Source organism: Montipora capricornis, chromosome 7 (assembly GCF_036669925.1).
Source record: "Montipora capricornis isolate CH-2021 chromosome 7, ASM3666992v2, whole genome shotgun sequence".
Lineage (NCBI taxonomy): Eukaryota > Metazoa > Cnidaria > Anthozoa > Scleractinia > Acroporidae > Montipora > Montipora capricornis.
The window spans coordinates 47,281,083-47,303,582 of NC_090889.1; the positions used below are offsets into that span (position 1 = coordinate 47,281,083).

At 38.8% G+C, this 22,500-nt stretch overlaps 3 protein-coding genes across 5 annotated transcripts in view; 1 reads left to right on the forward strand and 2 right to left on the reverse strand.

Moving 5' to 3' along the window:
* LOC138057301 (enolase-phosphatase E1-like) overlaps positions 1-3,277 on the forward strand; it is a 7,980-nt gene extending 4,703 nt beyond the window's left edge. For both annotated transcript variants that reach the window (XM_068903357.1, XM_068903358.1), the window contains exons 2-3: positions 1-758; positions 2,330-3,277. The exon at positions 1-758 is cut by the window's left edge. In XM_068903357.1, the coding sequence (XP_068759458.1) occupies positions 1-758; positions 2,330-2,631 (1,060 nt within the window). In that variant the 3' untranslated portion in view covers positions 2,632-3,277. The remainder of the gene's footprint in view (positions 759-2,329) is intronic.
* Positions 3,278-5,685: 2,408 nt separating this feature from the next.
* On the reverse strand, positions 5,686-11,681 carry LOC138057305 (piercer of microtubule wall 1 protein-like). Of its 2 annotated transcripts, XM_068903361.1 has the most exons (5): positions 11,025-11,681; positions 9,428-9,488; positions 9,251-9,343; positions 8,501-8,567; positions 5,686-6,013 (listed from the first exon to the last, which is right to left on the reverse strand). In XM_068903361.1, the coding sequence occupies exons 1-5, from the start codon at positions 11,061-11,063 to the stop codon at positions 5,878-5,880; spliced, it is 396 nt and encodes a 131-aa protein (XP_068759462.1). In that variant the 5' UTR covers positions 11,064-11,681; the 3' UTR covers positions 5,686-5,877. The 2 variants fall into 2 exon arrangements, with proteins under 2 accessions (XP_068759462.1, XP_068759463.1); XM_068903362.1 differs by lacking the exon at positions 9,251-9,343 and having other exon boundaries at positions 9,368-9,488; positions 11,025-11,669.
* A 1,543-nt stretch (positions 11,682-13,224) lies between these two features.
* LOC138057304 (F-actin-capping protein subunit alpha-2-like) overlaps positions 13,225-22,500 on the reverse strand; it is a 16,771-nt gene continuing 7,495 nt past the window's right edge. The window contains exons 6-11 of the mRNA XM_068903360.1: positions 21,447-21,563; positions 21,110-21,189; positions 17,595-17,679; positions 16,700-16,771; positions 15,579-15,641; positions 13,225-14,978 (exon numbers count right to left, since the gene is read on the reverse strand). Of these exons, the coding sequence (XP_068759461.1) occupies positions 14,838-14,978; positions 15,579-15,641; positions 16,700-16,771; positions 17,595-17,679; positions 21,110-21,189; positions 21,447-21,563 (558 nt within the window). The 3' untranslated portion in view covers positions 13,225-14,837. The remainder of the gene's footprint in view (positions 14,979-15,578; positions 15,642-16,699; positions 16,772-17,594; positions 17,680-21,109; positions 21,190-21,446; positions 21,564-22,500) is intronic.

Genomic DNA, 22,500 nt, shown 5'->3' on the forward strand with positions numbered 1-22,500 from the left:
CAGTAATACAACAGGCTCAAGTCATGACAGCGAGCAGCTGAAAGGTACAGATGGAAATAAATGTGAGACAGCTGGTAATGAGCAGCAGATTGAGACTGCAGTTACTGTAGCAAGTGAATTACAGGAAGGAGACAACCACATGGTGGATGAAAGTCAGCAGGAGAAAAATTCTGATGAAAATAGCAATGCAACAGCAAGTGGACCACGGCAGGGTGAAAAACCCAACATAAAGGAAGAAGATGTTGGAGATGCACGTGATCCAATGCAGGGTAATGAACAAGAGATTGTGGTTCTAAGCCAAGAACAACAAGATGGTCAGGCTCAGCATGAAGAGTCAAGCTCTGAGAAACCAGTAGATTTAGAAAACAAGGAAACAACTGAAGAGAAAATATTAAATGATTCCACAGGAGAAGGAACTAAGGGGATTGAATTATCTGCTAAAGAGAACTACATCTGTGACAGTGAAGTACAAACTTCAAGCAACAAACAAGAAGGAAGCCCGGCAAAGGCAAATGATGAGGAAACAGGTGTGAAAAAAACTGAGGCAAGCCAGCTTTGTGAGACAATGGTGAAGACAGTGGGTGATACAACCATAGCAGGACAGCAGAAACCTGATGCGATGCAGGAGGAAAACAAAAAATTGAAGCAGGACATTTTTATGATGAAGCAGCAGGAGGATGCTTATAGGATAAAAGTTCTCAGCCTTGAACAAGAAGTTGGAAAGTTACGAGCAAGAAAGATTGACAACAGAAGCCAAGGTCAGTAAACCAAAATAATCTGAAACTTATTTTATGTTTGAGGTGCCCTTGGAACTATTTCATCTATTTGTATTATTTAAAGTGCTATGTATGGTGAAATAGAGTTTAAGTGCTACTTATGATGAAATTTGCATCTTTCCTATCTAAGCCATTTAAAGACATAAACATGTAGTCTGTATGAGAAGAAGAATGCTTTTTACTATTTTCAAATATCTCTTTTTGTTCCGGAGATATTCTAGTTTTCAAAATATGAAATTAGCCAAGTGATGATGTCATAAACTCAACCGAATTATGATCAAATATGATGCAAAAAAATTATCCCAGCCAATTTGTATCAGAAATGCTTCATTCTTTGCAGTTAAGATTCTAGAAGATGTGCTCCACAATATGAGCATACCAGTTTTGTTACCATGGCAACATACTGGGTTCCAGACCTCCCTGATATTAAAGGCTTTGCTGGCCACCTTTGGTATTCCATTTTGATATTTGCCAATGATGCCTGCCTGATGATGTTAGGTCAAGCTTGTTGCCTTGCTAAATGTTTTTCTAGCTTATGATCACCAAAAATATTGAATCAGGTTGGAAGGAAATGGAATAGAGTGAGTTGCCATGGAAAGCAATTTCTTTTACAGCCGAAGGTGTGTTGCCTGTATAACTGTTAGCCTACCAAGTTTCAATGGTGTCTGCTGCAAATTGACCGAGATAGCCTATTTATATACTTGATTTTGAGTGAATGACATCATCAGTAATCTCATTTGCATGTTTTACATGTTTTTCAAACTTAAAAATCCCCAGAACCAATGCAGATATTTCCAACCAATAAACGGCGTTTTTAATTTTTTTTGGAATTCTATAAGCCTAAAAATTCATAGGATAAAAATTTGATCGTAGTCGCACTTTAAAGATGGTGACACAATCGACAGATGTTGCAGTTCTCATTCAACAAATGTTGAACAGTGTGTCATGCCATGTTGAATGTAAAATTAAGGCCATATTCAACATGTTGAACATCTATATAGTTGAACAAACATAGAGATACATTGTTTAACGAATGTTGCAGGATGTCAAACTGTGGGCTTCCAACAGCAAAAATTACTTTAATTTATGTGGTATATGAATATTTCAAATTATTGGTTGTGGTCTAAATTATACATTGTTTGATGCTATTATCTTTTTTTCTTAGACTAATAAAATCCAGTGCTTAATTTCATAAAATAACTTTGGTGTGGCCAAAAATTCCCAATTTAACATAATTTTAACAAAGAGTATTATAAACCTGCGAGTCAGCAAGCCATGACTGTGAGTCATGTGAACCATGGCGAGCCATGCGAATCACACAGTTATTGAAAGCTAACCGTTTTAAAATGGGTGCTTGGACTTAAATGCGAAATTTGCATGGCTCGCATTGCTCACTGGCTCGCAGATTTAGCAGACCCTTTTAATAACAAGCTGTGGCCTTGGTAGTATCCCTTACATAAGGGGAAGACGGCCCATAAGTGCATCAACATATTACCATAACCCCTTTACCGTTGGCATACACTCTTGCTAATGATGTCATTATACGTTTTTAGATTCACTGGCATCTGATTCAGACAGTTACCTCAAACAGAAGTTAGCTGAAACTGAGAAAGAACTGGATACAGCTGAAAGGAAAGTCAAGGACTTGCAGTTAAGACTGAAGCGATTTGCCAAAGATGACCAACTCAAAGATGAAAAGATTTCCCAGATGGAAAAGGAAGTTAAAGAACTGAGTGACCATTCCAAGAAACTAGAACAATCTCTTGCAGAATCAAAGAGAGAGAGCAACAATAATGCTGCTGTACAGCAAGTTGGACCACCAAAGAATGACTCCAAAGTTTGTGTGATTCTCTAAAATATCACCGATCAATTTGCACTTTGATTGCATGACCAAATTTTTCCTTTTTATAATTTAAATAATAAAATGTAATATATTTGTAATATATTCATTGCCATTTTTATCATTGATTTATTTATTTTATAGACCTTTTTTGGAGTAGGTGCTAAATGATGGTCTTTCCATTAACGTTTCCATTTCAAGTATGAAAGAATTGTACAGTTACTCAGACATGTTTGTATGCACAAGATCATTTCATGGGAAAAGGCAATAAGCATGAGTTTTATAAAAATAAACTTTCTAGTTTGTTGCACATTGTTTACGATTAAGGCAGTAAAACAATTATTTCTAAGAAAATATGTTTAACTTCCAGATAATTATTTTTATACAAATTTTCGTATTTTTATACCGTTTTGACTGATTGGCCTAATAGAAGTAAATAAACTGTTAAGAATATTAATTTTTCTTGTAGAAGTAAGCCTGCTACTGTAACTCAAAATTTTAGCTGCACTGCACACAACTGTGGAAAGGAGAGGTCAGAAAATATCCACTGTGCGATGCACCATCACCAAGCACTGAAGTTGTCAAACACAATACTTAAGAATTAAGAACACTTGAACATGAATAAAGTTTTTCTCCTGTGTTCATGTTTGCATTTGCAAAAGTGGTTTTGTATTTATCTGCTTTCAAGAAACTTTGTTGGGATATTGAATTACAGTATCAAGTTCCCCAGCTGCTTTTACATAATTATTTTGGTCTCTTCTACTACTTATTACGTTCTTCAGCTTACTGGCTCATTTTATGTTCTCATACACTGCTAGTCTGCTACCAGTAGTTTCCTTACGTTGCAGCGTTGGTTTTGCAAGAAGAACCTTTGTTTGTCAAATAAGTACAATATAGAGTTTCAGTGGCTATTCAGCTGATGTGGACCTGCTATACCCACCAACCCATACTCACACAAAGGAAAGCCACAACACCAGAAACATCAACCCCTACTCTTCTCGAATAGTGTGTGTGTGTGAGAGAGAGAGAGAGGCAGGTACAAAACAAAGGTCACAAGTCACAGGTCTCTGTTTTACCAAATTATACAGAAACAACCCTAACTGTTTGCCAATGCTAACGTTAGGCTACAAGACTCTTTTTTGGGACTAATTAGGCCTTTGGTTAGCTTTAATGACCTGTGACTTGTGACCTGTATTTTGTACCTGCTAGTGTGTGGGTTCTTTAATGTCCCACAGGGAACTTTAATACCATGAAAACCATCGATCTGTGGAATGGGTGGGAATTTACATGTCACTTTTCCCTGTAAAATTGTTTCAAATTCTTAAGAGGTATTGGCAGAACTGAGCACATATGGAAGTTCTATAGTCTTCTATAATCGTGGAAAAGCTTTCTGAGGAGACTTGAGAATGAAGATTATACAAGACATCGGGAAAGGGGGAGACTTGACCACAGGTTTCTTTGTGGGAAGTTTTTCTGAAATTGCCAAAGAAAACAGAGATAAATTTTGAAAACTGGTTTTTCCATGGGAAAGGAGTTTCACCAAAATGTTCAACGAAAGTGGATGGGGCAGTGACTCAGTAATTTGGGCCCACTCCACAGGTTGGTGGTTTTCATAGTATGAGCATGGAAGATATTTGTGAGATGGGGCCTACGGTTTATAGTTTTCATCCAACATGTCATACAAAGGCAGCACTTTCTCCTCAGTTATTTAAAGACCCTGAGTGTTGGTCTGGCCAGAGTTTTGATCTCACTACCTCCCACACAGTAGTCCAATGCTAAACAGATCTAGACTGAGCCAACCGGTCCCTTGCCACAAAATGATTCCCTTTCTGTCTTGTGTACTCCAAATTACTAACTCCAATTTTGGCGGTTTTAAAACGCAACTTCTCAACACTGGGCAAATGACAACCCAATTTTCCAATGCTGTAAAGTTCACTCCACAGATACATTATTGTTTCAACAAGTGAAGAAATCAGGTGTTTCAAGTTAATCATTTCAACAACAGGAACAGCATGTGCTTCATGACAGAGCTTTTTCACGTGGGGAAAGAAAATATTAGCTTGGTCATAAAACAAAAAGCAACAAAGTTCTAAAAAGCCTTGCTAGCTGGGTTGTTCTGTCTAACGCCCCGTCAATGGGGAACCCCTGGGAGTCAATGGGTTACATTGCCCCTGTGATCAATAACATCACTTCCTTTTTTAGGAAGTGTGTTTGCTTAACACCTCTCTGGCAAAATTTTGAGCTATGTTTTTTTATCCAAAGGCTGTTACAGCCCTTACTCATGTTCAAAACTGACGGATTGGACCTCAGAGGGTTGAATCTAGGGAAAAGTGACGTCAGTAGCTTAAAATTCAGCGTGTGTATGCAGCTTATTATGCAAAACACGAGTTTGAAAAGTCTGAAAGCCCAAAACTCCTGTGCTGCATATTAAAAAATTCTGTCACATACACACGCATTGCATTAAACTAGTGAGCCTTTGACATCATTTTCTCCTCGATCCAGCTCTGTCAAGATTTTAAAGTTAGTAATGGCAGACCATTTAATAGGAAAATTGCAGTTAAGGGCCCGGTTGTTTAAGGGCCGATTAACGCTAATGCCAGATTAAAAAATTAACCAATGAATTTTTGTGTCTACTCCCAAATGCTGTTCAACGCTGATATTCGGCAGAACTTTACATTAGAAGAGGTAAATCTTGAAAAACAAAAATAAGCAAAAGAAACTTTCACCAAAAAGTTGAAAACATGAAACCAAAATTTTCCGCTAATCTTGGATTAAGTTTCGAACAACCGGGCCAAGATAAACAGGTGTCTTTTTTAAATCAAGGATTACATGCAAAACTTTGGTCACTTAGGGTTTAGTTAACATACATGACTGTAGTTTCGAAATCGAAAGAAGAATAAAAATTGATTTTTTGGTCACAGGGGCACTACACGTAACTCCAAAAAATAATACACATGTACGTGGGTAAAGTTTTATTCCAGTTGGTCAAATTTTCAAGGTCTTCAGTCCCAATCAAAACCTCTGGGTAAGAATTGCACATTATCATACAAAAAACAAATATGACATGGCTGTATCAATAATTTTTTTTAATATAACAAATTCACATTAAGTCTTAGAAGTATGTTTCTGTGACAAAATGGCAGCTAAGAAACTGAAGTAGATGATGAAATGAGAAATTGATGATTGTCTATTACCATGCTATTTACATCAGTAATAATTAATACAGCAAACAAATTTGTCCCTCACTGAAGTCTGTCACTGTCAAACAATACTTTTATCCATGGCTGTGTTAAGAGATTGATTTCTGTACATTCCACATTTCCCCAGGTGCTCTGTGAATTTCTGACACTTTGCATGAAAACTTGTTGGCATTGTGTGAACTGTAGGGCGATGTCGCCTGAAAACAGACCCACATATTAAATGGATTGAAACAACTAAATTTTTACTTATTGTACATACTTTTGAAACACTTAATAATAGGCCACACTGACCTTTACTTAATAATAAAGGTTTTGCACGGTAGCCATGTTGCATAGCAGGAACAATAGATTCTTTTTCCTATGGGAACAAAATTACTGTTCTTTCTAATGCAAAACATTTTCATAATTTGTTCCTGCCATGCAACATGGCTGCCATGCAAAACCTCTATTGGCTCACAAATTTATGACTACAAATGTGAAAAATGCTAATAATTGTCCCTTGTATTTACTCACTTACGTGTATTATATGCGTACCAGGTACATGTATCATCATGTTCTTGAGCTGTTTTATCAAAATTAATGCTAACCAACAAAATGATAACCCTGACTGAAAGCTCAATTCTCCATGGCTGGCGCCAAAGAATATGCCATTCAGTACTGCTCAATTATGCTTTAATAATAATAATAATAATAATATTATTATTATTATTATTATTATTATTATAAATATAATAATCCCTTTATTAACATATTCCAAGCAAATTGCTATTTACAAGTAAGAAGTAAAACAAAAAGAAAACCATTAAAAGCTATTTACAATTCATTTCCATTAAAAAAGGGACTAGTATGAAGCACAATAAACTTACAAAGATATTCTTATTTGTAGTAAGAAAAATTCATGTAATGATAGCATTCTGACTAAAAAAAAAATGGAAATAAAAATAAGCTCCTTAAAGAAAAGCCACTATTATAATTTTTAAAAAATATATATATATATATATATATCTATGCAGGTAATATCAGTCAGAAAAAAAAAACAAAAACAACCAAATTAAAATTACGAAAACTAAGAAATTCTGGCGGTCACATTCTCGATTCTAATGTCTGTTTCCTGAAGGTCTACATTCCTTCTTCTTCCTCTGGAAACTCTAAGGCAGAGGAGAGCTGAGCGGAGGATAGCAAACAATACTTTTGCTCTTAGCCAGGACACGGTGCTGGCATAGTCCTCTCCCTTCTTAATGGCGAGTAGTAGCTAATCTGCTGTGGTATCTCTTACATTCCTCGGCCATTCCGCCTGTGGTAGTAAAAACAAGTGGCGTAAAGGTGCCTTGCTCCACCTCCATCACCCTTCTTGCATATTGGCGTTTTTTTTCATTCTCGTGTTGCCTGTAGATTTCCTTGGGGCTTAGATCTCTGTAAGAACATGCATTAGGGTGACAAACCCTATCATCGAAGAATGCAGTCCTCTGTCTCTCCCAGAAGCCACGAGCGCTAATATCTAAGCGCGCATCAGGAGCTCTGTTGGCACCTCTGTTCAAAGTAGGACCGGCTCTATTTCCACATCATTACATACCATGCTCAACATCTCTGCTTCCAGGTCGCGAAGCTCATTATGACGCTGTATTATAAACCCGCCACGTCGGCATACCATTGCATGATCTACGTTAAAACGGTCCCCGCATACGCACACTTTCGGTGTGTCAGTGATTTCCCAGTCGTATCTCAAACTGATCGCGTCTCTGAATTCTCTCTTACTTAGATTGAAGTTCAAGTCTTTGATGGGAATTACTGTCAGCCAGTTCGATGCTCCCTTCTCTGTGGCTAGCTCTACAGCTCGCTTGGTTCCTGTCGGCAGAGAGGTCTTCACCCGTTTTAGCCTCTCATCCATACACTCATCCTTCTTCTTCTTCTTCTTCTTCTTATTATTATTATTATTATTATTACTTTTTTATAATTATTATTTTTTATTATTTTTATTGCAAAATGTCATGTTTTTAATGCTACAAATGCAAGCAAAGGCATCCCGCACTTTGATTGCTTTCTAATGTGCCTGAACTATAAGCTTAATTGCTATATTCAAATTCTTCGTTCTATACAATGTAGCTACCAAAATAAATGTCTGGACCATTTTATGGAAACTTGGGCATTCTTGCTTAGACCTGCGTGTTGTGTACAATGTAAGTGTGTTCATTGGGTTTGTGTAGTCTTGCCTGTAAGTGTGTGTGATGTGTTTGTGTAATAACTTCATGCTAAATTATGTCCATACAGAAGTGAAAACCTTAAACTACAATATTGGCTTTGGATAATTGAACAACACACTTCTGTATTATACTAAAATGAATACTATTATAATGTAATTGTTGTACTTACTGTAGTGTACCATTTGCCCTGTAATGTTATCTAATTTAATCTACAGTGATGTAATAATGTAGTGATTTTGTATTGCAATAATAAAATAAATAAACAGATGCCACAAAACCGTTGACAACCAAAAAATTGATAATGACATATCTCAGAGAAAAATAATGTTAAAAGTTCGGTCTGTGGGGAATAAACAACGGCTGCAAAAAATAAATAAAGAAAGCTTCACTAAAAAGCTCTAAGCCTCAATGTGTCAGAATAGACCAACAATTCTTGTGGCAAAGTCTTCATGTAATAACTACAACATAACATAACAAACTTACCCATACTCCATTGCACTTGTCAAATACATGGGATTTTGCTTCTTTGTGCTGTAACCCTCAAAACAGTCTAAATCAAAAAATAACAATTCATATTACAAACGTACATTAACCAACATAAAACACACATAAGAAAGTAAAAACCATGAAAGTTTTCATTGATTTCAATGATGACAATTGTAATATTTTAATAAATAATAACAACAACAAAATAATGATGATGATTATTATTATTACTATTATATTGTTGTTGTTGTTGTTGTTGTTGTTATTAGTGATAATAAATCTTTATTTGGCTTGACAGTTCAGGACAAAAAGGGCATTTACGTCCAGCAAAAAGGGGTAAGGGCTTTTGTGTTAATTATTTTATCCAACTGTTGGATCATAAAAAGCCAACATTATGCCCAATCGCCAACCAACCTTAAACACAATGTTGTTCAACAAAAACTGCAAATAAACCAGACAATTGGGGCAATCCAATTGGTTAAAACCCTTATGAAATTTATATTCATGAGTTTGAGAATAATAATTATGAAGTCAAATTGTTGTGGAAGTTCCACAACAAGGCTGACAATCAAATCGACCATGATAACAAACTTAATCTTTCTCCTTAACCCATTCCCATCCCAAACACCCACATTGATGAGTAAAATCATGTAATTTCGATGTTCATCTTTTGACATGAACATGGAATAAAATTAAAATTTTATTCAATGGACTAGCCACTAGTCTCTTATATAGAAAGCTACCTACCTTCATTCGTGTTTTTGATAATAGAGGCATTAACATCTGTAGTACAGGAGAAAACTGGGTTGCCAGGATTATTAATTAAGTTAACTCCGTAATCTGTAAGAAAAGAAGGAGACATACCCGGATTATTGAACCGCTCAGGAATGTTAGTTGTGCGGTAAAATTGAGAAGTGATGGCACCTTTGCCTGGCTTTGTCTGCTCAAATTCATCTGATTCAGCTTCTTTCATGACAGCAGCCCCCTATAAAGCAACACACAAAATAAACAATGCTTGCTTTCTTTCCATCCACCAGATAGACAGTTTAGACTCTTTATTAGAGAAAGTCATGATGAAAAAAAAAAAAAAAAGAATGCAAATGCAAGGTCGGAAGGAGTTAACACTTGAAGTTTGCAGTGGTGACGAGAAACTTGTCATATATGAAATACAAAAATTTGGTTTTATCAACAGAGTTGATAATGTAAATTGGCCACCGTACAGAGATTCTAAAAGCTGACGTTTCGAGCGTTAGCCCTTCGTCAGAGCGAATCCGCTCTGACGAAGGGCTAACGCTCGAAACGTCAGCTTTTAGAATCTCTGTACGGTGGCCAATTTACATTATCAACTCCATTGATAAAACCAAATTTTTGTATACTACTTCCCCACCGACGCAGCACCACAGTTTCTTTAGAAACTACCCCTTCATTCATATGAAATACAAAGCTTGGCATCTATCTTTGAAGTTTAGGATACATGAATTTATAATTTATGCCATAGACTGGTTTTCAAATGTGTCGAAAATAATTAGCGAATTGCTTTGGTTTATGATTACTTCACTCAGTGATTGGTTCAAAGTTCACACGCCACTTTTTTAACCAATCACAAGTGAAACCAAAACCAAAACCAATTGTGGCTCGCGCATGCACATTTTCCCGCGCTTTGTGTCGGCTTGAAACCGGAGATAAGCGCCGGCCTGATGAGCCTTCTGGCTCGTAAGCGGAGACTTTTTTTTTTTGTGTCGGCTACGTGTAATTACTTCGAATTTTGATTGGTTTACTGGATTGCCTCCGTCCTTTTTGATTGGCCAAAGTAATTACTTTGGTTTTGGTTTTATGAAAATCGCTCTAATTCATGACGCGATATTGCTCGCACCTTTTATTTTTCTCGCATTTTTGTATCGCGTTCTTCTCGTGTTTTGACTTAATTTTGACGTCTCTACTTTGCCAATGTTATGAATGTTATGACGAAATTCATGATCAATAACAGGACAGACGCATGAAAAACTGACATCACAAGATGTTTAAGTCAGTGATGACGGACCATTAAATAGGAATTTAACTCCAGTAAAAATAAACAGGTATCTTTTTTATATCAAGGCTTAAACCTTTGGTCGCTTAGTGCTTAGTCAACATAGATTTGAAATCCAAGGAAAAAGAAAAATAGGTTTTTTCGTTATAGCAGCAACAACTTTTCACGAACCCACACACAATATCGCAGCCGAAAAAGATATAAGTGCGTCAGACATTTCAGGAGAAACATGTACGGGCTTGAGTGTTATCAGAGAGTTTTAGTCCTATCAGTTATGTTCTCTACACTTCCTAAAGAACCTTCAAAAATATAAGGTTAGCAAAGCAAGTTACAATATAGAAGTGACAAACTTAAAATCCACAACCAACATTCGAAGCAAAACCAATACGTGGAACAAGGGCAAAAACATTATGTGGCGCTGTCAAAAGATAAAATCAACTTAAATTTCGTATCGACCTTTTCAACCAACATTGTAAGGAAACAGTGGCTTACTTGGGTTGAAGAAAGAACTGCTTCTTCACCAGATGACATTTTTGATGTTACTGTATCTCAAGTTGCTGCGGTAACTGCGAGATTCTGGGCACCACTCCACTGATACTTTCACGGCCTTGCTTCCGTGGTCGCACAGCTATGATGCTGGGATACCAGGCCTCTGATTCCGAGACTGCTAATTCAGATGATTATTCATGTATAAATAGGGAACTGACTGCTGCACTGGGTTAATACTTAGCCCAGCCTGTGCTGAACAACAGCCCCGTTTTTATTGAAAAACAGCAATCAGTTAACATTGCTTGCCACATAGCTTATTGCCAGCTGCCCGCCAGTAAAAGTACCCCTTTGGGAGGAAACCTGATCCCTCCCGAATGCAGCGTCAGGCATTACAAACAACCTCAAGGGAGAGGGGTTGAACACTCATATAAGTAATTGATAATAAATAAAACTCGAGCTGAATACAAGAACCGCACAACAGCACAGTAAGTGTAGAGTGATTTTACTTCATCCAGTCCCTCCCTTATTTCTGATCTGCACTACCATGGCAACTGTCAAAATGGTAGTCAACCGTGAAAACAACAATTTGCTGCTATTTTGCGAAACGCAGCAAATTACATTTTGTTTTTTTTTATTTTTTCAATCCGACCGAGCGACCCAATATCATGTCATGAAACGCATTCGACTCTAAACAAAAAAAAGGGGGGATGGCCTAACCGAGAATGAGTAAAGCAATCAGAGCACGAGAAATGCATTTTTAAAAAAATTAATAATTTAAATTATTTGCTTTTGGACAAAACGCGCGTGAAATGATTCCCTAATTTCACTAGTCTCCATTTGATTACCCATACTTCAATAAGCCCTGGCCAAACTATCGACCAAAGTTGGACCCCGCAACTTTGCAACATTGTTGGATGTAAATGTTGAGGTAGTAGCAAAACACTATTCAACATTACTTGACAAATTCAAGTTCAAGTTGGTGCAAAATTTAAAATTTGGCGTAGCTTTATGCTTCTGGAGTAGCTTGGAGTTGTTTAAGGACGGGAAGGACGTATTCACACAAGGAGAAGAAAAGGGTAAGTTCTTTGCAAGATACATCCGCGCTTAGGAGATGATGATTATGAGCTCGGATCAATTTGCAGGAATTTTAAACGCTATTGAACCAGACATCTCCAAACAGCGATAATGATTAAGATATGACCTTGCTTCCTATTCGCTGATCAAGGTTTCTGGCTATTCATCAACAACCACGACGTCCTCCGATAGCGATTTGTCATTGGCTAGCAGCGCGAACGTGACTCGATTCAGGACACAACTTTGGTGGAAGAGCGGCAAAACACTGCAACATTGCTGCGTCAAACAGAATTGTTGGTTGTAATGTTTGAGCAAAAGCAAAATCTATCCAACATTTAATCGAACAAAAAATGTTGGACGAACATCTTCCAACATGGGCGGCCAAATTGTCGAACGATGTTGGATCGAGCAAACTTGGAGCCTTCAATCCAACTTTTTTCGATAGTTTGGCCAGGGCAACTTAGAAGCACCGAAATTTCCAACTGAAATCACAAGTGAATAAAGCCCTGGCCAAACCATCAAATCTTTTTAGGACGCAACTTTGTTGGAAGAGCGGCAAAACACTGCATCATCGTCGAGTCGAGCAAAATTGTTGGGCGTAATGTTTGATAAAAAGCAAACTCTGCCCAACATTTGATCGAAAAAAAAATGCTGGACAAAGGTCTTCCAACATGGGAGGCCAAACGGTCCAACAATGTTGCATCGAGCAAAGTTGGAGCGGTGAATCGAACTTTGTTCGGTAGTTTGGACAGGGCTTAGGGGGCGTTTGTACATAAACCCCTGAGTAGAACATGCATTCTTTGTTGAAGAATTGTCGCATCAATCACAGGGAGCCCGCACAATCTGTTTGTGTAACCGTTTGGTATACTGAAAGGTAGGGGATTTTGATTTTCTTCGAGGGCTAGCTCCGGGCCGTTTGGATGAATTTTCGATCGAGAAGTACGAGAAGAGACTCCTGCGAAGTTTGAAAGCGGAGCGATGCGATTTTCTGGGGAAAAATCACCCGGTGCTGGAGCCGTTCAAATAATTAGCATCCACCCTTCAAGTTCCTTCTATTGAGAGGCACAGTAAACAGCGAACTCAAAAACTTCAAAATCGCTCAAAATAAAGAACGACAGTGCACCGCAGGTAAAGTAATCAATACAACGTTTATTTAGCGTTAGTCCATGCACATGTTAATTAATTAATATATCGCTACAGAAGAAGCAAACGGTGAATCCAATACATTTATTAATTACAAACGGTTACACAAAACAGATTGTGCCAGCTCCCTGTGGCCTAACTTGCGGATTTTTCCCATCGTCAGGCATCTCAAACTTGTTCAGGATGAAATTCTTTTGAAATTTGAAGAAAGAAAGGAGGTCACGGCGTTTTGTGTCCTTTCAAATGGTTCCGTAAGTCGTTGATTTTTCAGATGCCATTTAAACGAGAAAAGTTTGACTTCCCCAAGAAACCCTTTTTGTTGGGAAATCTGAATTGCAGACAAATCGAAAATCCTCTTCCGATGTCCACAAAATTTTTTTCGGGGTTTTCAAACACCCTGATTTTACATGCATACATACTATATATTGTATAGGGCATGTTAACGGCACTTTTATCCTTGCAACCCGCTATAACGGACACAAAACGATGTCCCGAATGTGTCTGTTACTATGAAAACCACTGATCTGTGGAATGGGCTCGAATTACCGAGTCACAGCCCCGCCCACTTTCGTTAAACATTTTGATGAAATTCTTTTGCCACGTACTATAACGACCGCAAAAATGGAAAATTTATCTCTGTTTTCTCTGGCAATCGCAGAAAAACCTCCCAAGAATAAGCCTGTAGTGTAGTCTCCCCCTTTTCTGAGAACGTCTCGTAGAATCTTCATTCTCATGTCTTCTCCGAGAGCTTTTAGTGGGCGGGGCAGTGACACGTATATTCCCCCACATTCCACAGATCGGTGGTTGTCGTGGAAAAACGAGAATTGACTGCAGGAGAAAAGATTACGTTTTTACAAACGTTGGCCGTGTAACATTAATATTTCAACATGAACTGCTATTTCTACCCATGTAAACCACGTGAGCGTTAGCCCTACTAATGGGAATTGAGCCCACACAAGGAGAAAGAAAACCTCTGACCAGTGATACAAGTTTGTAACAAAGTAACCCTTCTTTGTACTTGTATATATTCATTGCCATGAAATTGACATCTTAAGTTCCCAAAGACCTGCTCCCATCTGACCTTGCAGCTCAGTCGCTAGAGAAGTGGTGATCTAACCCGAAGGTCAGGGGTTCAATTCCCACCCTAGTCAGAGTTTTTTCTCATTAGTAGGGCTAACGCTCACTTGGTTTACATGGGTAGAAATAGCACTTCACATTACCCTCTAATGGTTAATTCTGACTGTAGGAGGGCCTGGTTTTGTACACCCCGCCCGGTTGTCACGAAAATTTATCAGCTGTTCTTTAAACTGAGTGGCTTCGTAGCACCGAAGGCCGTCTAGTATGTTTTAGTCCAAACAATTTTAGTGAGTCAATAACATCACACATATTTTTTTAACGAAGTTCTTGTTTTCTCCTAAATTATTTTACAAGAAAATCACCTTAACTGGTAAACAATGTAAAGGATATAACGTAGGATTTCTTTTGTACCCACGGGTAACAGCGCTATTTTACACTTCGAATTTCCTCTTACAATCACTAAAAGGATGGGCTCCTAAACTTCACTAAATTTTAGAAAAAAATCTCGCAAAAACGTCTTGTCTAGGAGCTTGCAAGTTCTTGTCCAATCTTGTAGCTGAGAATCTTGTTCCAGTCAATTTTAGTGCGTGTAATTGGTAGCTGTCTCCGCAAAGCTTTGAATGTGGTATCTGACATGGTGCTATAATTTTCCGAGAGTGCTCTCTGGGGACAAGAAAGAAAATGTTTTATAAACCGCTCTCGAAAAAGGGGGAAGAATGACAGGGCTGTTAGCTATTCTAACATAATGCAGTTCTCCTGTTCCGTTTGGCCGGTCACCACAACTTAAAGTATTAATTGTTGTTCTCACGAAGAAACCATCCACAGGCAACAAAATAGCCTCTTGAGTATAACGGAGTGACGGGCGAAATTTGTTCGTTCAATCGAGTGCTCAAGACAAACAAGTTTTGTTTTCACGCAGGTGTTAACTGCAACTGGAGAGAATTAATTTAACGCCCTATCAGCTCCATTTTTTTTTGTTAAACTGATTGCACCTTTTTCAGTGACTTCAACCCGCTTTTTCCCACCAGATTAAATACTTCTGATCACTGTGTTCAAGTTAATGAAAAGATCAAAACTCTAAAGGGGTTAGAGACAACAACAACAACAACAACAATAATAATAATAATAATAATAATAATAATAATAATAATTATTATAATAATTATAACAACTTGCTTTCCAGAGATTGATACAAATACTGGGCTCTTGTGCACCTCTTTGGTGAACCGAAAAATTTGAAGCCGAAATCAATAGCTAATATACCTGATAATCACTTTCAGCATTGTCTATGATCTGTAGGAAGTGCTTGGCTGTACCATTTTCACTCTACAATATAAGTAAAACCCTGACATTTAGGTGCCACAGATACTTTCCTCTTTTTATCCCAAGCAAAAGGAACTCTTCAAACAATTCAGTCTATCACTGAATAAGAAAACTACTCTAGGAGTTACTGTATCAACAGTCCAAATCAAAGAAGTTAAGGTGTCTTGCAATGCAGACTGCCTTCATCAGAAGGTGAAAGACTTAGCACAAACAATGCACACCAACAGTTAGCACACGGATACCAAAGATCAGTGTCAAATCAATTACGGACGCTTTGACGTCAAGCGGTTATGATTTAAATAGGAATGAACCCTTATCCCCACAGTGCCCAGATAAAAAGCTCCAATGATGTCGATCAAATCTCAGTACGTATGTTCCTCACCAAAGACGGGCGAGATCTGTATTGGGGAAAAAACTGAACCAGACGATTTGGATACCACCCAGGGCCACAGGTAGTAGTCTAGACAGTGGGCACAGTTTTACCCAATTTTTTTCTAAAACCTAACGAAATGCTTGCAAAAAGAATCCGCAAATTTAGAGCGTTAACTATGGCAGGATTCTCCTTAAACTGAACTATTAAGCCGATGACACACGGTTCAACATCCTGCAACATTTGTTGCTCAACAAATGTTGAACCATGTTGCACAGACGTGTTGAACGGAATAGAGCTGATCTCAATTTTCGTTCAACAACGTTCAACGTTTTGAATGGCATATTGCAACATTCAACATGGCATGACAGACTGTTCAACATTTGTTGATCAACAAATGTTGAACCGTGTATCATCGGCTTTAGGCAAGTAGATAAAAGAAAGGGCATATTTCGCTGATACTCAAAAAATAACAAAAAATTAAAAGGTTCATATGCCAATTATCTTTATAGTTAAAGAACAATTGCAACGAAGCAAGGGATGTAATCGATGACTGAACACGCAAAAGATACCGCTCGCTGTGAGTGGGACAGATTGGAGAACACCACCCACTTCTGGATTGGAGAACCAATCCCATCGCAGGATTTCACGAATACTGACTGCTCGCGCACTGCGCAAAGTGTTTTCTTACAGTGATTTTCAAGTTTTCCTTCACTTCTTTAGAAGTAACAAGCTGAACATTGCCGTCTTCATAATAATGAACCTGAGAATTGCCAAATATAAAATACATTATTAATAATAATTTTATTGAGCTCAACAAGGGATCCCTTATTGAACTTATAAAAACTAAACAGTAAGCAAGGCTGCTGCCTAACGGTCGCCCGGGGCGCCTTATTTGCGAGCGCAGGCGACGAAATTCCTGAACGAGTAGCCCGAACTGGCGCCTAACATATCATATCATATCACAAGGTGATTCATCCTCACTTTCTTGTAAATTTGATCCCAGCTGGAGATTAAACGATGAAAAAAGCGACATGGTTGAAGAGAACGGCCGCTGAGCAAATTTCACATTAAACGACTCTTTTGTAAACGTGTTCAATATTGCTAAGGGCTTTCGTTGCGTTGCTTTCGTTGCGTTACCCTCGGTTGCAATGTGATTCCAAAATATGGAAAACCGACATGATGTATTGCTGAGTCCATACGTTTCCTCTGTTTTTATTTTACGCACGTAAAGGCAGTCAAATCCGCTAACTTGTGGAAAGTTACGCGACAAAGGAAACCTAGGACCTTAACCATGTTCATCCCATCAGCTCTCAAGGAACTTAGAAGTAAATTGTGGATATAGTTTTGAATAGACCTAGATGTTGTTAACCCATTCATCCCTGAAGAAGCCGCCACTAACAAGTTAAATCTTAAGCAAACTAAAATCTGTAAGTTTCACTCTTAGGATTAAAAGGGTTAAACTGCCATCAATTGCATATCACCATTAGTTTCATGGAAAAAGGAAAATGATTCTCTTTGTGCAATGTTTCTTCATGAGTTCCAAAATGTACATGTAAACTAGATGATTAACATGTATTGATCACCTGTACTTTTAGAATCCCATTAACCTCTACATTTCCACCTGATGGCTGAAATGACACAGACCATTCTGAACGCCAACGACCATTCCTTTGAACAAAACAATAATTGTATCCACGTAACCATTGGGAAATAATAATAAAACATTTTATTTCTTAGGATATTATTCGTGCGCAATATAATGTTATCTTTACATGTTTGTATGTTTGCATATATTAGATATATTTGCACATTATTTAATTGTGGGTCCTTCGTTAGAAAACTGAAAAGGCTATAATACATGTATCTCCCTCCTGAAATAAACTGATTGTATTGTATTATAAATGTCACCAAAAATAAAAATATATCCATGACCCTTACCCGCGCAAGAATACGAGTTGTAATAACAGATAATGCTACTGCTGATAATGTGTCAAGTGCATTTAGCGCTGAGGAACTAATTAGCGACATTGTACAGAAATCAAATCAATTCAACTCATCAGCAGCAGTTTGGGCTCGTTCACTGCACTTGAACCCCGCAAGGTTGGGATAAAATGAGATGCAAAAAAGGTGTCTGATGGGTGGAGGTTTTGATAGGCATATCGTTATCATTGTAGATGGGGATGATGTCAGATCAGAAAGACCCAGACCCTCACAGCTGAAATGGTAGGAAAGAGAATGAAAAGGAGACCATGGTTACGAATGCAAAACGGTTTAATAAGAAAAAAAAACACCAAAGTGTACACGTGAAAGTAATATTATTGTACTGAAAAGGAATGGTGACAAGGAATGATGCGACATGACGGACACCCGTTTGGCAAAACCCACAAATGACCAGCTTCGAATGTCAGTAGCTTCACAACTAAGTTGGTTAGAGCGAGTACACGTGAAAGTAAAGGATGGTGACAAGGACTGATGTGAGATGACAGACACCCGTTCAGCAGATGTCCACGCTGCCAAAGAGGGAGACGACAAGAGGGAGAGCAAAGACATAAGGAAAAAAGAGGGCGTCATGCCTGATGTCACAAGGACCCAGACCCTCATGGCTCAAATGGGAGAAAAAGAAACAAGTCAGAGATAAAATTTAGCCAAAAATTTTAATGAGGAAAAAATAACAAATAAGAACATGTGAGGTGGCCTGGTGCCAGGCCTCGTCCCGGTCACATCTGTTCGGGGTGGAATCGTAACTGTCTCTGGGGGGCTGTATCATGGTCCATTGGCACAAGGAGTGGAAGGGAGACATACCGCATGACCTGGTTGAGTCCCTTCAGAGCTCAGAGCCATTGGACGAAATAGTTGCATGTCACTTACGGGCAATGATGTCAGAGTGGACCTCTATGGCGGCCACAGAAGCCGACGGAGGCCAGCCGAGGGAGGTCATCAAATTTCGGGCAGCCCAAGAGTTCCTAGTCGACTTGGGGAATACACTATACCGTGAACTACTATCTATCTTTGGCCTCGACTACCATCCATACACGAACCAAGTGTGGCACAGGGCTGACAAGATCAAAGACAAGGTCCTGGAGATGTACAAACGGCACAAGTTGCCCGAACGTCCTCTGGTGACTTTCAAAGGAGGTATGGTAGAACAGAGATGGTTGACCTTAAGGTGTATTCCCCACCTCCACTTGGAGCACTTAGGCTGCCCGAAATTGGACGACCTCCCTCGGCTTGCCTTCATCGGCTCTGGAGCTCGCCATCACTGCACACAAGTGGAATGCTACCATTTTGTCCAATGGCTCAGAGGTCTGATGGGATCGGGACTGGACGAGGACATGCAGTACGTCAACCAAGACCGCGTCCAACTCACGCAACAAATAAAAAAAATCTCTTTTCGACCTCTCATGCCGATAGACAACGACAAAGCCACCAAGAGACAGTTCTGATTCCACCCCAAACCAATGTGACCAGGACAAGGCTTGGCACCAGGCCGCCACACACGTTCCAATTTCTTTTTTTTTCATCATTAAATTTTTTGCCCAGGTTTTATCTCTGACTTGTTTCTTTTTCTTCTGTTGGAGCTGTGAGGGTCTGGGTCCTTGTGACGTCATGCGTGACACCCTCTTTTTTTCGTTATATCTTTGCTCTCCCTCTTGTGGTCTCCCTCTTTGGCAACATGGACATCTGTCAAACAGATGTCCATCAACTCAAGTCAGTCCTCGTCACCAATCCTTTTCAGTACAATAATATTACTTTCACGTGTACACTTTGGTGTTTTTTCTTATTAAACCGTTTTGCATTCGTAACCATGGTCTCCTTTTCATTCTCTTTCCTACCATTTCAGCCGTGAGGGTGTGGGTCCTTCTGAGGTCATCCCATCTACAATAATAACGATATGCCTAACAAAACCTCCACCCATCAGACACCTTTTTTGCATCTCATTTTATCCCAACCTTCACGGGGTTAAAGTGCAGTGAATGAGCCCCCAACTGCTCATATCCAATCATAGATTGGTAATTGAGGAGAGGGGAAAACCAGAGTCCCTGTAGAAAAACCTTCAAACAACAACAATGAACAAAATCAACCTACATGTGACAACTAGTTTGGGAATTGAACCCAGGCCACATTGGTGAGACTTAACTGATTAGTGTAATGTGAAGTGCTGAGTATCCACCCCATATGAACCATGTGAGCGTTAGCCCTACTGATGGAAATGGGCCCACACAAGGACAGAGAAAAATTCTGACCAGGGTGGGAATTGAACCCACAACCTTTGGGTTAGATAACACTGCTCTACCGACTGAGCTACAAGGTCAGACGGGAGCAGGCCGTGGGAACTGACGATGTTAAAGTCACGGCAATGAACATGGACAAGTACAAGAAAGGATTACGTTTCTTGCAAACGTTGGCTGTGTAGCACTTATATTTAAACAGACTTAACTGATTAGAGTGTAGGGCTAACGCTCACATGGTTCATATGGGCTGGATACCCAGCACTTCACATTACACTCTAATCAGTTAAGTCTGTTTAAATATAAGTGCTACATGGCCAACATTTGCAAAAAAATAATCCTTCCTTGCACATTGGTGAGAGGTGAGTGTTTTCACCACTGCCCCATCCCTACATTGTTAGGTTAAGGAATACAGGAGATCATTTCAAATCCATCCAAACGACTGAGGAAAAAAAACGTTTTACTGATATTGCTGGCAGTAAAATGATTGGTTGGCAACAGAACCCAACCACAATACTGTAGGGGTCTCAAGTCCTAATCTAGCCTTGCAAGGAGCAAGGTTTCTTTTACATATCCATTGTCTTGCTTGTTGAATACTGTTGTCTTGTGGAATTGAGGACACAGATCTTTAGCCAGAGTCCAGGTCCCTTTAATAATTTAACTGGCCCTTGCAAAAACAGCCAAAATGTGAACCTTTATTTACATGCATACACAATATTCAAGCTTGTGGGGCTGTTTACAAAGCTCAGAGAATTGGATGGCAATTCAATTCATGGTCAGAACAGGATATAAGCTTTAAATCCACGTAATCTGTGTGAATCCATTACTCTAACCATTGGGCTACACCATATAGTGACACAACATCTTACCAAAAATTGTGAGGTTGAAACTGGTGATCCTCTATACAAGCAATTACCGTGATCGTCCCACCTGAGCTACTGCCATAAACCTAAACCAAGTCATAACAATAATCAGAGATAGCAATTATAATTATGCTGTTTTGAATCAGTTCACTCAAGGAAACAATGACACTCCATGGAGACACTAAACAGATTTCTAAGTCAAAAGCAAGTTGCCCACTCTCTTTGAAAACTATGGTCATTTACATATAATGCAGACGGTTAAATAAAAAAGTCATTTGCCTCTCAAGGGGATTTTTGATCACAATGATTTATAGTGTAAAAGAACTCAAACAATGTCATATACCGTGCAGACCCCATGAGGGTAATGATCTTTGACATATCCAGTCACACTCTCTTCTACTGCTGCCCTCCAAGCTTCAGCTGTTTGGTTGACATCATGAGGACCAGGGTCACTTGCTTCCTACAACCATCCAACCAATCAAAAGCTTTATTACTGAACCTTAAGGTCACATGGATAACAGCTGATACGGAAACAGCTGGCAGCTCTTGGTAAAATATCCCACAAATTGAACAAGCAAAGCTACAGTACAGTGTATTAGCCCTGTATAAAGGATCTTAATACATGTACAGACAACTCTCGCCTTGCAGACACCCTGCTATTAAGGACAAAATCCAGATCCCCTGCGAAAGCTATAGAGGTTTGACTGGAAACAACTCCTGTTACTACAGACTCTCACTAACATGGAATTATGGACGCTTGTGTGGTACCAAAATGACAATCTTATTGTTTCGACTCTCAATAAAGCTGACACCATTTACTTTTCGTATAACATTACATGTACACAAAATTACAGTCTGTTGGTCATCATTTGTCAAAATAGACTTCTGGAATGCTTATTTCCACATTAATTCCTTAAATGTCTGCACAATAGTCCTTGCTTCTTCAGTTGAGCTTGCACCCTTTCTTCCCAGCTCTTAAAGTGATATTATGATCAAAAAATCATATCCTTTCATTCTTCAGATTTTGAAAGCATGTTATCTTAACACCTAACTGGCAAAATTTTGAGCTTTGAGTTTTATCCAAAGGCCGTTTATTTTGAGTGTAAGTTTTGGATTTCACGGTCTGCCATTACTCACATTCAAAACTGGCCGATTGGACCTCAGAGGGTTGGATCTAGAGAAAATGATGTCATTTACTCACTAGCTTAAAATTTCAGCGTGTAAACGCAATTTATTATATATGCAAAACACGGGTTAAAAAGTCTGATTGCCCAAAACTCCCATGCTGCATATTAATTCGGCCGTGTACACACGCATTGCATTCTTAAACTAGCGAGTCTTTGACATCATTTTCTCCTCGACCCAGCTCTCTCAAGATTTTACAGTTAGTAATGGCA